The sequence below is a fragment of the Xenopus laevis genome, chromosome 2L (assembly GCF_017654675.1).
Source record: "Xenopus laevis strain J_2021 chromosome 2L, Xenopus_laevis_v10.1, whole genome shotgun sequence".
Taxonomy (NCBI): Eukaryota; Metazoa; Chordata; class Amphibia; order Anura; family Pipidae; genus Xenopus; species Xenopus laevis.
Window position 1 is genome coordinate 184828463 of NC_054373.1, and position 17873 is coordinate 184846335.

At 38.1% G+C, this 17873-nt stretch overlaps 1 protein-coding gene and 1 pseudogene across 1 annotated transcript; both read right to left on the reverse strand.

Annotated features, from left to right (window-relative positions):
* Nucleotides 1-4419: 4419 nt before the first annotated feature.
* Nucleotides 4420-5262, reverse strand: LOC108707619 (odorant receptor 131-2). Its single transcript, XM_018245608.1, has one exon. It carries the CDS (start codon nucleotides 5260-5262, stop codon nucleotides 4420-4422), a length of 843 nt encoding a protein of 280 aa, XP_018101097.1.
* Nucleotides 5263-12472: 7210 nt separating this feature from the next.
* Nucleotides 12473-16896, reverse strand: LOC108707618 (annotated as a pseudogene).
* Between the last annotated feature and the right edge of the window lie 977 nt (nucleotides 16897-17873).

Consider the following 17873-nt stretch of genomic DNA (forward strand, 5'->3'; position numbering starts at 1 on the left):
CCAAATGTTGATATGTTTCTACCTCTATGACCTCGTACGTAAAGCAAAACCACGAAATAGTGCAAGTTCAAAATACAATGAGGTAGTTTATTGTGTCCAAAATACAAGACAATAGGTTTTGCCTGGGGAAGTAGTCGTGTGTCACCTGGGTGGTACCCGAATGCTTTCCAAGGATACTCCCATATAACATAAGTTTATATACCCATTTTGATGTCATAGATGGTGGTGATAACAAATGTGAGTATGCCAATACCATACATAGTCTGACTCCTCCTTGTACAATTAATGTCTAAATGATTTACTTAGTCTTACATGTTAGCAAAGGAATGTGGTAACATACTGTGCCTAGCTCCAACGGTCCACAGCCTCGCAATCAGCTATGGCTAACCAAGGCCATTGTGATATTTCAAGTAATTCGAGCAGCACGTCTGCAGGAGGGGGCCACACCAGACAGACTGGCATTATGCTAACACTCTGGAATTTAAGTAACAGAGTGATGATCTTTTGTTTGTATGGCCTAGTATAAGCTATATGATTGACCATTGTCCACAGTAGACCATATGTCCTTGTAGTCCATCCTGCCTTAGGCCTTATAGCGTTATGGCGTCGTAGAGGGCGGGGGTGACAAATATCAACCCTCTGACACTAGCCATTCGTCCGTCATAGGAATTGGACCGTTCCCGATATTTTTATATTTACAGTGACCCCAGCATTAAATAGCACTGTGACCCCAGCATTAAATAGCACTGTGACCCCAGCATTAAATAGCACTGTGACCCCAGCATTAAATAGCTCTGTGACCCCAGTATTAAATAGCACTGTGACCCCAGCATTAAATAGCACTGTGACCCCAGCATTAAATAGCACTGTGACCCCAGCATTAAATAGCACTGTGACCCCAGCATTAAATAGCACTGTGACCCCAGTATTAAATAGCACTGTGACCCCAGCATTAAATGGCACTGTGACCCCAGCATCAAATGGGCAGGACTCATAAAATGAGTTTCTTTCTGGTGTAGTAGAAACAGTTGGTCATTCAAGTGTGACAGTTTTCCCAACACATATATAATTGGGGTATATTATACATATTATTGAAAGCACCCAAGTCCTGCACACTAGTAGAGTGTTTAATTAGCTAAACAAAATTAAAGCTCCTCCATGTTTGGTCCTTGTGAGGCAGATAATTAGATTCCCAGGCAGTGATATTTCCTCTGCATAACAAAATATTCACAAAAAAACCTTCAGGGGTAAAGGGAGGGGGCCCTTCCAAACATGGAGGTGCCAGTTTGTCCTGTTAACTCAGGAAAAAACAAAAAACATAGATTTTGATGATTAATTAATAGGAACAATGTACACTATGGAAATAACCTCAGAATATCGCAGAAAAGGAGTGGTTCACCTTTAAGATGATCAAAAGAAAGTTGATTTTTGTAGAGGAAAAATATTGGACTCAGGATTGATGGAATTAATTAAAGGCAACAGAGAAAGGCAATTGAAAAAATATGATTTGAAAGAATTAAAGAAACAAAGGGACATTTTTAAATATTTGCCTCAATGTATGAGATTATTGAAGATAATGTAATACTGTACTGAATGTGGAACACTTGCCCGTTAGTAGAGAAGATAAGGGGGAAATACATGAGAACTCAAATGATTCTCCCTAAAAGGATTCAAGACAAAAATATGTGAAAAAAGGAAGATAGAATAGAGGAATAGCAGTAAGAAAGTAGGGGCAGATGTTCATTTTTTAGGGAGAGGAGGCTTGAAAGACCCAGAAGTGAGGAAAGTAAGGTCAGATCAGGAAGAGAGGGGAAAACAGATAAACCAGTGGTAGAATGAAATAAACAAAGAAGGATATAAAGGAACACAAGGAAACCAAAGGCAAGCGTAAGAAGAAAACAAAGGAACCACAAAGAAAAGGAAGAAAATAGTCTGATGTAAAGAGACAACTGAACTAAGTAGATTTCAGCTGAATCCTGGACCTAAATCCTTATTAAATTTAAATTTTAATACATTTTGCACTTGAAAATAGGGTAAATCTGATATCTCTATTTATTCCCAGACGTTTATTAGGAATATTCCTCTTAAGAGGGCTTTGCTGAGGAGGTAAATAGTCAAAAACAAGACAAAATACCAACTTAGTTCTGTACCAAATGTAAAGTGAAATTAGAGAATAGAGGTGAATGTTTTGCATTGCACAATATGGAACCGTCGTTCACTAGGAGTGAGTAGAAAAGATCCAACAGAAGAGTTTGTAAGAAAAATGGAAAGTAAAATGAAGAAAGTTATGAGTGCCAGGGACAATATTGTCTCCCCCTGCGCATAACTTTTTCCTAGGGTTGCCACCTGCCCTGTTTTGCTGCCTGGGTCAAAACAGCCTGGCCAGTTTTCCAAATTAGGAAAACCTGTCAGGATTCACCTTGATTGATGCAGCAATTGGCCAATCGTCATAGTCCCTGCCCATGATGTCACGCTCCCCACAACATCACGTGCTCTGCCCCCTGTCCAGACGCGACATAGAGGAATGGTGGCAACCCTACTTTTTCCTGGTGTCCTGCCGGCCCAATCTGACCCTGGAAGCAAAGAGGAAATGGCTTTCGATTTTTGTTTTGTGATTTCCTCTGGATCAGCTACAGGTATTTTTCATTGTACTTGATGGACTTCCTCACATACCATTTAACACTAAACAACAGAAATGACATTGCTCATTGTATTGTATCTTTACATTCTATCTTTTCTGTTTCTTCGCCCCTGGGACTGAGGAGGAGTTTCAGAACTTATTGTTTTCTCACATATTATTAACTGTCCTCTCTACCCTATTCCTTCCATAGGTCTCCTCAATCCCACCCAATTCAATTAAAGCCTCAACCAATGTATTCAGTCTGTCCCTCCCAAACAGAAATGAGCCCTCCTAATTAAATATGCACTCATTACCCCTATACTAAATAAACCCTCAGTGGTTCTCTCCAGTCTCTGTAACCTCTGTCCAATCTCTCTGCTTCCCTCTATCTCTAAACTCCTCAAGCAGATATTATAAATCATACTACCCAGCTTCTTCTCTAATCATGACTGCATTATCTACTGTGTATCCTGTGCTTGAATGGCTTCCCCCATGGCTACACAGCAGCTTGTTTATATAAACTATAGTAGTACTTATCTGTTATCTACTGTGAATCCTGTGCTTGAATGGCTGCCCCCATGGCTACACAGCAGCTTGTTTATATAAACTATAGTAGTACTTATCTGTTATCTACTGTGTATCCTGTGTTTGAATGGCTGCCCCCATGGCTACACAGCAGCTTGTTTATATAAACTATAGTAGTACTTATCTGTTATCTACTGTGTATCCTGTGTTTGAATGGCTGCCCCCATGGCTACACAGCAGCTTGTTTATATAAACTATAGTAGTACTTATCTGTTATCTACTGTGTATCCTGTGCTTGAATGGCTGCTTGTTTATATAAACTATAGTAGTGTTTCTGAAGCAAAGGCACCAGTTTTACCAGTACGGGGCAACACTACATTATATTGTCATTCCTTGAAAAAACTTTAATTTTTTTGGTGATACACAAACCTGAATGTTGCAAAGTTCAAATACTCAACGTGAGGAACCCACAGTGCAACCCTTTATTGAAATAAATGTAAGTGGTACTGATACCTGGAAAGCCCTGGTGTATCCACTGGATCATTGGTTCTGCCCCAACATCACTGCCCCACTCTCACACTCATCAATCCCCCTCTTGTCTAGTTTTTGCTGAGGTCAATGGTGAAACCTTCTGCATATGTTTTATCTTAAAGCAACAGTGCACCTAATGACTAACGTATCTCCTACATATTTCCAAAGGCTATTGTTACCTGCAAAGTAATTAATGTTACCCGCTAGTTTTGCAATGCTTCCCACAGTGAAGTAAGCGTAACTTCAGAAGCCAGTTAACTCGTCTGTATATACCTGTGAGAAGAGACACTGGCAAGGCAGCAAAAACATTTTTTTGGGGGGGAAATGCATTTTGGTGATTCAATCTTGTCCTTAACATGCAATGAATTTGTGAACATCACCATTCCCATTGCAATAAAATATTCATTTAAAGGGATCCTGTCATCAGAAAACATGTTTTTTCAAAATGCATCAGTTAATAGTGCTACTCCAGCAGAATTCTGCATTGAAATCCATTTCTCAAAAGAGCAAACTGATTTTTTTATATTCAATTTTGAAATCTGACATTGGGCTAAACATATTGTCAATTTCCCAGCTGCCCCTGGTAATTACCGATGCAAGAGAACTGACCAATGAGAATGTGGCTTTCCAACCCTATGGCAGGCATCTTGCTGTTATTTTATATAGGGAGGTTATTGTGCCATTTGGCCCCCACAATATACCAGGGGGCACAAGGTTATATTGGTTATATTGGTTATATTGGTTTAAGGACCACTAGAGTATAACTTCCTTAGACATTGGAACAGCAGCTCATCCCTCAAGCCATAGATTAAAGGACCAATGAACCTTGGCAGGCATGTGAAAAAGAGAAAGTTGCTAATAGGCAATATTGATATATATTCCTTATTACTGGTGACTATAAATGGGGTTAATAAGGCGATCATGCTGAGGAAGAGCTGGAAGGCATGGAGCAGAACCGTTTTACCAGCCTTGATGGCAGAGGAGTTTCCTGAGCCGAACTTTTGAGCAACCAGCATGACCTTAACGTAAGTATATAGGATGATTATGGCCACCAGTGATACGCTGACTATCAGGGTGTTCGATCTGATATGTTGCTGAGTGATATTAAGTATTAATATCTCTTTTGTACATATCACATGTAGAGAGTAAAATGTTCTGTCTGCCGAGAGGCTCAAGGAGATGAAATCGGCAACATTAGGGGCCATTGCCAAGGCCCAGAGCCCTGCAATAGTCACACCGGATCTGTGCCCAGAGCAAATCTCAACATATCTGAGTGGGTGGCAAATGGCTACGTATCGTTCCAGAGACATCACAGCCAGATTGTATGGAGTAATCTTAAATGTACATGACACCAGGGTGACTATAACATAACACACTGGGACGGGTATAAATGCAAAGTACAAGGAAGTTACCATGAGGTACAGGCCCAGTGACAGATAGAGGGTATCATTAATGAGCATGTGGGCAAAAAGCACATATCGAGCCGACTCTCGCACTTGGACAATGGAGAAGAAGACAAACAGGATAACTGATACCAAGCTGAGGAAAAGGCAAAACCCAGTGAGCATGAAGATCAAGGCAGTCATCCTAAACATCTCAGATTTGATGCCAACTGTGGTCCCCTGTGTTATGTTGCTGGGCAGGAGGGTAGAGTTCATTACAGGGATCCGGATCTTCTTCTCTATCTAGACCTAGTGGAAAAAAAACAGTGCGAGTGAAGGATGTCCTGGTATTATCTTCACCTTCCTAACATAGAGCAGAAAAGAGTGGAACTACTCATTGACTCCATCATTATAGGGTGACCCCTCTGAAGGGCCTTGGGCAGCGGCTGAGGGTCCAGGTCTGAAAGCCAGAAAGGATAAATTGGAGGAGAAGGCCAACATTGTCTCCTAGATGAAGGTCAGCTTGAAGGTTACATTGAGTGAAGTTTAGCGTGATCTGCTATACCGATACTAGATATATGGATCTATGAATGAATGAATGAATGACTAATAAAATGGTGTCTGGAACTATTAGTCGTTCATAGTGAAAAAAAAACAGTGCGAGTGAAGGATGTCCTGGTATTATCGTCACCTTCCTAACATAGAGCAGAAATGAGTGGAACTACTCATTGACTCCATCATTATAGAGAACCCATTGTCTCCTTTGTTGCCTGAGTCATGGCTATGCAGCATCTTGGGACCTGGCTTTTCTACACAATTGTCTGAAGATGGAAATGACACTGGCAAAGCCTTGGCCAAAGAAACATTTTCCTTTTGTACAATTCAAGAATTAACCAAAATTATTTTGATTAATTTATTAACCGTCAGCGCTGCCACTGTCCTTCAACGCATTCCTTGGCTTTGATAAACGTCTCCGTTTGTTGACAATTTTCTGGCTGCCAAAGTTCTTAAAATTAAATGAATTACACTAGGCAGCAAATGTGTTAAAATTCTTCACAAATTACAGGCAAAATAAAAACTTCTTAAAAGTTTCAAGTTTTAGCATTATCAATGTTCTGTTTCGAGATTTATGATTAAAAAAAATCTATGAATTTCATATCAAACTATTTGCCACTTTGAATTTACCAAGCTTCTATAGAAGCCGAAGGAAGGTGCATTTTCCAAGACTAATTTACAAAAATTAATGGAACAAAGTTTTCATCTTAATCAAGTTTATTTTTTTGCAAGTTAACATGATTGGGTTTAGCAAACTGAGTCCTTTTTATAAATATGCTCAGAATGGTGGGGGTGGATAACCCTCAACTGAACCCTCACCAGATGCCACAGAATATACAGATACTACTTTATTGCCATACTGTAGAGGTTTTTAGTCTGTCTTGGTTCAAGTCACTATATGAGGTCAACCATGTGGTCTGCCAGCCCTCTAACACCAGACACCATTTTATTAGTCGTTCATTCATTCATTCATTCATTCATAGATCCATATATATCTAGTATCGGTATAGCAGATCACGCTAAACTTCACTCAATGTAACCTTCAAGCTGACCTTTGAAGGTTGGCCTTCTCCTCCCATTTATCCTTTCTGCCCTACAGACCTGGACCCTCAGCAGCTGCCCAAGGCCCTCCAGGGGGGTCACCCGATAATGTGGGAACCACACTAGTGTGACAGAGTGCAAAAGAGACACTGCATTGGGGAGACACTGCATTGGGGAGACACTGCATTGGGGTGACAGTGTGCAAGAGAGATGTGACACTGGGTTGACAAAATGTTAGAGTGACACAACACTGGGGTGACAAAGTGCAAGAGAGACACAGCATTGGGGTACAAGAGCACTGGGGGGGATGTTCTTAGGGGCACATTTACTAAGGTTCGAGTGAATTTTCAAAGTACAAAAAGTTCGAATTTCAAAGTAATTTTTTGGATACTTCGACCATCGAATAGTATACTGCGACTTCAAATTTACTTTGATTCTAAGTAAAAATCGTTCGAATATTCGACCATTCGATAATCAAACTTAGACTTCAATACTTCGCCAAATTATACCTGCTAAATTTTTATGTTAGCCTATGGGGACCTTCTACAAACTTTTTCTAAGTCTTTACAAATCGAATAAAAGATTTTTATTTGATCGTAGGATTGCCAGATTCGGTGAAAAAACTTCAAATTTGATATTCAAATTCAAAGTTCTTCAATTCGATGGTCGAATTTTGAAGTTTTTTGTACTTCGAAATTCGACGCTAGATAAATCTGCCCCTTAAAGTTAAAATCTTAAAGTTATGTTAATTTTCCGAAGAACTTGTGGAAAAATTGTGAAAAATGAGGATTGGGGGTGGGAACAAACATTTACAGCCCCTTATTAAACACATATTCTCATCAGCAAATACCTTGGAAAACACTTTCTATCAGTTAAGAGCAGATTGGACATTTAACTAGTTATGAAGTGACTCACTAGTACCACCATGGATAAGTTAGACACTAATGGGACCTGTGGATTCAATACAGGGGACATCACCTCAGACTGTTAATGAAGTCATTAATCCATTTATTGCCTAATGCCTATATTCTATTTCTGTCTGTAGTGCCTGATTGTATGGTGTGTACAGTCACAGAATATATTATTCACCCATGGATGTTTGTTTTATTTATATTTCTGTAATTTTTACCTTTGTTTTCTTTATTTCCCTTTATTTGCTTGATGCCGACATTCCCCATGTTACTGAATCCCTTCTGCCTTGACATGAGAGTGTCTATGCTTTATCACCTTTTCAGAAACACATTTATGTACCTTCTGTTTTTATTGAAAAACGTAAATAAATATATATATGTCTTTATTTTGATAAATCTGTACTTACTCTGAAACGGCTTGTAAAGGTTTGGGATCCAAGGCAGATACAGGGAGTTGCAGATCAGTTGGTGTCACTGGCTGGTTCTGTTCCTTCCAGGCATCCGGGAATATTTATTAAAGTGTAACTCCCTGATGGCTCCTCATACTGCTCCTCTGCATTGTGTTTTTCAGAGTAGGAGTTAAATGCTAATTAAGTGCAGATCCGGCTTCCTTTTTCCTTTAGGACCAGGGCACAATATATATTTGATCATAATGAATTATTTATCTTAATTAGTCCGGGAGTTCATTAAGCAGTGCTCCAATCCACACAGCACTTTTAGCAATGACAACTCAGCCCAATTTTACTGGAAACGAGACTTCTACATATTTTTGTTGGTCTTTTCGACTAAGTTTCGGTTGGAAAAGAAGCCTTTGAGTTTGAAAAATTATTATTTTGGGTTTGAACCAGCAACAACATGTTGAATAAACCTTTAACTGATCTCTTGATAGTTTAGATAGATAGATTTCTGTTTGATTACAATGTTAAAGAGCAATGGAGACAGTGGACAACCTTGCATGGTACCCTGGAACAGTTCAATGGTTCAATTGCTTGTACACTAGCTACTGATTTAGAGCAGATTCAACATTTCCTCATTTAAATTAATGCTTAGTATAATGTACAGATTGATATTCTGAGACAATTTGCAATTGGTTTTTATTATTTGTGGTTTTTGACCTTTTATTCAGCAATCTGGTTGCTAGTGTCCAAATGCATTGCCCGGGTGTTTTGTGTTGTCTCGAGGCATCTCAGGTGGATAATTAAAGAGGCAGCTCAAACCATAGTGCTGAGCTCCAATCTGAGGAAAAAGACACAGAGAGAGAGAGAGAATATTTATTATCAATGAATTGCACTGATTTTAGGGCTACTAGAGAATAACTTTCTTAAAATTTTGCTGAGATCCTCACCCTGTAGCCCATAGACTTAAAGACTGAAAAACCTTGGCAGGCAAGTGAAAAAGAGAAAGTTGCTTATGCAAGGATTGCACTATATTATCCATTACTGAATGAGGGGTTTAAGGTGATAATGCTAAGGAATGATGGTATTTTTAGTAATACCATTTTTGACCTCGTGTAAGACAAAACTCAGTAAAGGAAAACCTTTAGAAATAGTCAGGCAATTTATTCATACATAATACAACATAACAGTTTTGTCTGGGTAAGCTGTTGGAGTAACACACAGAATGTCACCCAAGGACTCACCAAAGACCCACCTCTTGGTCCAGGCGTTATATAACTTTCAGAAGGCATTTACAGTAATTGTGACAAGGGGTTCACGGAAATACCATACATGGTCTGGCGAGGAGACTTACTGGCATATATTTGTACATTCCTGTAAGATGTGCAGTTTTGCAACATAAGAGATTTCTGGTTCCAACTGTCCACAGCCTCGTAAACATCTGTTGGCTAAACATAGCCATTGTGGTACAGACAGCTATTGAGCAACACTTCTGCAAAAGGGCATAAGAGACATGCTGACACTATGCTGACACTCTGGAATCTAAGTAACAGAGTGGGGATCATTTATTTGTATGGCCTAGTATAAGTTATATGAGTGACCATTGTCCACAGTAGACCATTAGCCCTTAAAGTCCATCCTGCCTTAGGCCATATAGCGTTATGGCGTCATAGAGGGCGGGGGTGACAACTATCAACCCTCTGACACTAGCCATTCGTCCGTCTTAGGATTTGGACCGTTCCAGCTATAAATTTCACTGTCATTACCTCTCTTGAAACATTAAATATGTTTCATATTAGGAATTACAGGCACAGGAAGAGTGCTGAGAGGACCCCCAGGAACAAGGGAGGTCTATTATAAATGGGACAGTGGTGTGCGCTACTGTGAGTTACAGTTCAACTGTCGTGGCAGCACCAATACAGAAGTGCAGCTGAAAGCTGAAATCAGTGAAAAGAAAAAACAGGAAGCTAAGGAGCTACAGATACATCCTGTTTCATGAAATAACTTGGTTAAGTGCAGTTGGGAACAGAAAACCCTATAAAATGACAAAGAATATATAATATATATGTAACATGTTATAAGAGACTAATATAATACTGATTTCATTACTATTGAAAAGTAAAAAATTATTCTTTCTTTCTTTCAAACCTCCCCACATATGGCTGAGAAAAGCTTTATCTTATAGATGTGATTCAAATGAAAGCAGAAGTTGGGGGGAGGTGCTTATAGCACAAATTCTAAGAGAGAAATATAGAGCAAGTATTAATGCTAGGATGACATGGATAGACTTAATGAAACTTCCAATGGAGTTGTTTAACCAGCTATAAAATTTTACCAAATCATTTGGAATAACTGAACTGTTCTATAAAAAGATTACACTTATTGTTGCAGCTCTAAAACTTTGACTATATGACATTCAACAAACATTTCAGAAACAATATGAGTACAACCTTCTTTTTCCTATCAAAACACATGCTAATCTAACATCATACTATTTTGGTCAGCTATTCTATTTATTTGAACAACCTCTATGTTTATAGTTACGTACATAGTTAAATTGGGTTTAAAAAAACGACAAAGTCCATCAAGTTCAACCCCTCCAAATGAAAACCCAGCCCCATACACACACCCCTCCCTACTGTCACATAAATGATATATACCCATATCTATACTAACTATAGAGCTTAGTTTATGACGGTGATAAGATTTATATTATTTATAGATTTAACATTATGGGCGGGACTATTCTTAGAATCTAGACTCTACTCAATTCTAACATTAGCACATGACAGAGTTCTATTATTATGGGGTTTATCATTTTTTTTCTTTTTTCTACATCAGTGCTGTTTACACACAACCGGCTACATATAGAGCTGAGGACCTGGGGCAATAATACAATAATAAGTAATTACAGGAAACTTCCCTTCTAAAACCTTTTTTAAACAGATACAATTTTACCTTTGTTGTTTTCATAACTAATTTAAAACTAAACATATAGAGAAAATGTAACATTATCACATTCCCATTGTTCTTATAAATTACACACAATTTAACTATATCACATTCAATACTGTATGAATCGAAAACTTAAAATTAACCCGTTTCAATATCAGTCCATCAGTTCATTATAGAGGAAAGTCCAATCAGAGAGACATCATGGCGGTGGATAGGCATATGAAGAAATATTCAACAGTCACTTGTATTCAGTCAATGCAGCAGTTTCTGTACAGTTTTTTTTTTAAGAGTTCATAATCAGTCCATAGTTTCGATATTAGGATAGGCAAAAATGTAAAGGCATCACAGATATGAATGGCAAACTTTGAAATGGCTCTTTGTATACATGCAGAGTTTCTTTCAATGAGTGGTGTGATCAATGATAGATGTTCTATTTGGAATGGATTGGAATAATCTCAACAGCTACTGATGGAATTTTGCTCAGATCACCAACCTGGAAACAAAAAGACAATGTGACAATATCTGGTGTTCTGGTAATACTGACTTATCTAATGTACTAGCTAAAGAACTCTAATGAAACTACTGTATGAACTGTCAGTAATGAGAAGTGGTTGTGCATTTATGATATGAGTGAAGGACGTTCGTTTTCTTGTGGTTAATCAAATGGAGAGAGTCCACAACAGCTGATAGGATTGTTGCAGAGAATTGACAGGACAGCTGGGAATAAATCCAACCAACTGCTGCCAGTAATTGTGTTGTTGGAAGTGGGATGGTACAAAGACACAACTCCACTTAAGATCAGTGATATTTGCAAATTTGTAACAGAATCGAAAATTTAATTGTGTAAATTATCAAATACAACCTGTACTGTTTCCTTCTTATAACAAAATAATATTGATTAATCATAACCAGGAAAAACATTTAACAAGTTCTCTCTTGTATCTATATTTATATATTTTTATATTTTTAGCCTAAATGAGAATGACATAGACCCATTTTAGTAGCATCATTTATTTCTACAAATTTCGTAGTGAAATTACTGGTTATCAGACAAAATCAACAATAAATTTAAGTCACTTCTGCATTTTCTTACACTTGCAGACGTGTGATGCAAGATACACAAGTGCAAAGATTACGGGAGAATTTTTCTGTAGCAGCGGCACAAGCACATAAGCTGCATTTTTATTAACTGAAACTTATTTAATTAGAAAAAATATTAACAACAACATAACCCACAATATAATACTCCCCTCTTGTTGTACATAACCCACAATATAATACTCCCCTCTTGTTGTACTGCAGATGCAGTACAATAATATGAAATAATAGATTCACATCTGGCTAGAGAACAATGAAAATAATTTAACCTGTACCAATGAGTGAATCGGGTATGGATCCAAACTGCATCAAGTTTACCTTCATGTTGGTGAAAAAGATCCAGATGCAGGAGATACAGAAAAAAATACAGATGAATATGAAATGGTAAAGTTAAAAATATTTGCTGTGGTTAAAATTTCCTGAGCCAGCTGCCTGACAAAAGAGGAAGTTACAAAACAGTGAGAGAAGTTGGAGCATCTGAAATATTGTGCAACGGAGGATTCTGGGAAATGTAGTTTTTATGACAGTACCAGCAAATAGAATCCTACTTGTTATTAATTGGACTATGAACTAGATTTCCTCTAAAGGGTGCTGTAAGTCTAATGCACCATTAAGTACTTCAGTGTGAAACAACTGACCTTGATTTATTTGGTCGTCAGGACGTATGTCTTCAGAATATTCAGGGGTAATACTACTGTTAATAAGCTTAAAACATTCTGAACCATTAGCTCAATAAGAATCTTTATTACTGGGGCTGCACCGTCTGTGGAAGTTCTGAGATTGTGTAACCCGGTGTCACTCTAAAATTGCCAATAGGCACATTCAAAATGGCATTTAATTGCTCCTTAATATCCATATAAAGGACTGGATCTAAGTTTGCTGAGCAAGGAGCAGAGAATAGGTGTAATGTCTCAGCTGAAGTATATGTGAGAAATATCACTTTCTATTGTTGGCAAAAGCCTGCTAGATCTAATGGCATGCAATTTGTATAATAAAATATTTACTCTTACAATTATCCTTTATCTGTCACAGTAGAATGTCAAGTTGTGAGGGAAGAAAACTATCGCCTTCTGGCCAGGAAAACGCAGTCTTGTCCCCTCCACTGTGACACTTAACAAAGGCTTTGAAACTTAAAATGTTTTGGGCACTCAACTAGCATATCTAGGAGGATTGTTAGATATTCTAAACTGATGGAACATGTTTTTTTTCTTTTCTTCAGATCACAAATCAAACATAATACCCTTAGAAAACAGTTATCAATCTGACACATAAAGATAAAAAAGAGAAGTAAGTTTAGTTTGAGACAAAAAACTATAACAGAGAACATTTAAAGAGACAACACTAATATTTCTGTTAACACAAGAAAGACAAGTGGAGTGAATTAACCTTATTCACGAGTAACCCATTCACAAACAGAAATACACAAGAGAACTAATGTTACTATGAGAATAGTAACAAAGAAGACAATGTTAGGATAAGATACGAATAGTGACATGATAGTCTAAGACAAAATGACAATATTTTAGTGATAGACCCATAGAACAAATATTATATTACCAGAGGTACCTACTAAAACATTTAAACATGAAAGAGAACCAAAAACAGTAAGGTAAACATATTCATTACAGACACATCAAAGTCATATAACCGTCAAGTCAAGTCAAGTCAAGTCCTTTTCTTTGTAACATACACACAAGTATTACATTCAAAATATGCTCTAACAGACCTGTAGGATGCAAAAAAGCTTAGCAGCGAGCTATTAACATTGGTTTATAAAACAAACAGGGCAAACAAACAGACATATAAACTGGAGTCACCTGCAGGAAAAAATGATGTTATACTTTTCTCTGTAATTTAGAACAGGCTTACAATTGAGTGGAAAGGGAGAAAATAGGTTTGAAGTTGCAGATGGACAACACCTAAATGTTTGTAGGGCTCTCGTTTTTCATCTGACAATTCAAACGGACAGGAAAGTGATTCACACTTCACACTCTACAGAATTTCCTTCAGAAAACCTAGTTTTCCGTAGTTCTGGCCTGCTAGGTCGCCCCATAAACAGAAACCGCAGAAAAATTCCTAAACAGCAAGCAGACTCTGAGATAGAGCCACAAATTCTCTCATGTACACCATCACACAGATGACAGTTACACTAAAGTTATTCACACACTCGGCTAGGCAAACATCCAACATTCATGGATCCTTTTGCATTCATCAAACAACATACAGTACACGTGTAATTTTATATTTCAAGATGTTTTAGACTACACTTCATGATAAGGAATAAGAGACGTACAAAATACAAAAACAGGAAGGAAACTGCGGATTCCTATCATGAATGGCAGATAATTTCAGCTGATTAACACAACAATTAACAAAACAATAGGCAAAAAGAAGAAGTTAGAAAAAATATATATACCCCACCCAGGGGTACTTACGCGCGTGTATCCATCCGTAAAGTAAAGCTCGACGGGGAAACCTTCCTGGAAAAGAGATATCCACGGGTAAACTACCGACATCCGAGAACAAAGTTCCTCGGGTACACTCCAATGGCCACAGCCTGGAGCCCTCCATTGCCTGAAAAAATGACTGGAATTTAACTATGTAACAGTCGGCGGGTCACCATATGATGGTATTTTTAGTAATACCATTTTTGACCTCGTGTAAGACAAAACTCAGTAAAGGAAAACCTTTAGAAATAGTCAGGCAATTTATTCATACATAATACAACATAACAGTTTTGTCTGGGTAAGCTGTTGGAGTAACACACAGAATGTCACCCAAGGACTTACCAAAGACCCACCTCTTGGTCCAAGCGTTATATAACTTTCAGAAGGCATTTACAGTAATTGTGACAAGGGGTTCACGGAAATACCATACATGGTCTGGCGAGGAGACTTACTGGCATATATTTGTACATTCCTGTAAGATGTGCAGTTTTGCAACATAAGAGATTTCTGGTTCCAACTGTCCACAGCCTTGTAAACATCTGTTGGCTAAACATAGCCATTGTGGTACAGACAACTATTGAGCAACACTTCTGCAAAAGGGCATAAGAGACATGCTGACACTATGCTGACACTCTGGAATCTAAGTAACAGAGTGGGGATCATTTATTTGTATGGCCTAGTATAAACTATATGAGTGACCATTGTCCACAGTAGACCATTAGCCCTTAAAGTCCATCCTGCCTTAGGCCATATAGCGTTATGGCGTCATAGAGGGCGGGGGTGACAACTATCAACCCTCTGACACTAGCCATTCGTCCGTCTTAGGATTTGGACCGTTCCAGCTATAAATTTCACTGTCAGGAAGAGCTGGAAAGCATGGAGCAGAACCGTTTTACCAGCCTTGATGGCAGAGGTTTTTCCCGAGCCGACCTTAATGTATGTATATAGGATGATGAAGGCCACCAGAGATAAGCTGACAATCAGAGTGTTAGATCTGATATTTCGTTTTGTGCTGTTCAGGGTTAAAATCTCTTTTGTACATAGAACCACATGTAGAGGGTAAAATCTTCTGTAAGACAAGAGGCTCAAGGAGATAAAATCAGCAACATTAGGGGCCATTCCCAATGCCCAGAACCCTACAATAGTCACACTGGATCTGTGCCCAGAGCAAAACTCTGCGTGCCTGAGTGGGTAGCAAATGTATCATTCCAGAGGCATCACAGCAAGATTGTATGGAGTAATCCTAAATGTGCATGACACAAGGGTGATCATAAGATAACACACTGGGTATGAATGCAAAGTGCAAGGAAGAGTCCATCTACTATATAGAATATTATTGATAAGAATGTGGACAAAAAGCAAATACCAAGCCGACTCATACTTGGGCATTCGAGTAAAAAAGAAACAATATAACAGACACTAAGCAGGGTAAAAACAAAAACAGATTAGCAGGAAAATCATGGAAGCCATCCTAATGTTCTCTTTGTGCCAACATCCAACCCCTGGGTCATGTTCATGGGCAGGAGCGTAGAGTTCATGACTGCAAAATGTCTTGTGCTGGGTCTTCAACTAGTGGAAAAGAAATAATATTAGTGAATATGTGCCTTGCAAACCTGTCATGTACTGTAAGGGAAAGGAACTAGTTGACCCCACCATCAACTAAAAAAGGTAACTACAAGTCATGAGCATCATCATCATCTCAACAATCGTCACCCCAATCATCATCACAAATGGTTATTAAACAACAAACATTGCAACATTAACGAATGGACCAAATTGGAATGTAGTGGTCCATCCTATACCTGGATATTATGGCTGACTAGTAACCAGCAGTAGATAGTTGAACCAGGTGGCTAAACAGAATTACAAGGAATGTCTTCTCCTCAGTATACAATCAGATGCTGCTTCCAAAATATTCATTCCTCCAAACAGCAATACAGACACTCATCAAAAGTTCTTGCCATGGGCTAAGCCTTAATTCCTAATATTGGGAAGTAAGTACTGTTCAGTGAAACATTTCAATGTTTCAATGTCTCCCCAGAATGAGCCTCAGCATAATGTATTTAAAAGAGGGTGCGATAGAAGAAAAGGCAGAGCTTAGAATAAGCATTGTGTTGGGAGCCAGAGGTTCAGGTGGGGTGGTGGTGGTAATGAATTAATAAAATATAATACAAAATGCACACAGACAACATTTTTTAGTTATTATTGGTTATTTATTATTAAGAATGCATAATTATCATGTGAATTATTAAGTAATTAGTTTTATCTCAATATATAACAATATCATTCTTAAAACAGGAAGAGACACTGCTTTACATCAGGCTTGCCAACCTTCACATCTCATTTATACCAACACATTTTTTAAAAATTTACGACCATTATTTATTGATGTACCACAATCTCATACAAAGTTAAAGTAACCGCGGAGAAGGCCATGGAAACTATCTATTGGGGTTCCTAATTTAACCCAGACCCTAAACTCTTATTGAGGTGCCTCATTGCCTTTTTTTAAACTGGGCTTGCCTTTATTCTTACCCATCTAGTATGATTTGAACCTAATATTTGTTTGAGTGTATATACTCAATTCTGGTAGACATTGGTTTAAAGGTTCCTAGGGTATAACCTCTTTAGATACCTACTGAGCACTTAGTAAATGTATGATTCAAAACCCTCGTTGACATTGGTTAAAGGTTTTCTAGGCAATAACCTCTTTAGATACCTGCTGAGCGCCTCATCCCTTAGCCCATAGATGAGAGAACTGAGGAACCTTGGAAGACAAGTGAAAAAGAGGAAGTTGCTTATGGCCAAGAGAACAACATATTCTCTAAGACTGATCTCGGAACATAATGAGATTAAGGACATCATACTCAAGAGAAGCTGGAGAGCATGGAGCAGAACTGTTTTCCCAGCCTTGATGGCAGAGGATGTTCCTGAGCCGAACTTTCATGCAACCAGCATGACTGTAAGATCTGATGCTTTGTTGAGTGATGTTCAGTATTAATATCTCTTTTGTACATATCATTAGTGATGGGCGAATTTGCGCCGTTTCGCTTCGCCGAAAAATTTTCATTGGTTTTCCTTCATCTCACTATTATCCTTTTTGTTTTACTTATGTGTCTTTTTGTTTTTTCACATTCTTCCAACAAGTAAGCTAAGAGACTGGGACTGAATGAGATTTTAATATATCTGAAATACTGGTGTTTTCAAGAAACAATTCAGTTTTAGACCTGGTGATTTAAAGGCAAGAGACAACTTTATGAAAAACTGGGTGGAATATTTGTATTTCTTCAGTGAAAAAAGAATTTGAATCTGTCTACATTTTCTTCATAGAATTCTTGATAGAACTTCACCGCTTTTTAAAAAACATAAACAATTATTTTTCTCCGAGTGAAAGATGAAATTAACCCAAAAAT

Coding starts and splice junctions, on each gene's coding strand:
- LOC108707619 (XM_018245608.1), bottom strand. CDS start 5,262: ATGACTGCCTTGATCTTCATGCTCACTGGGTTTTGCCTTTTCCTCAGC.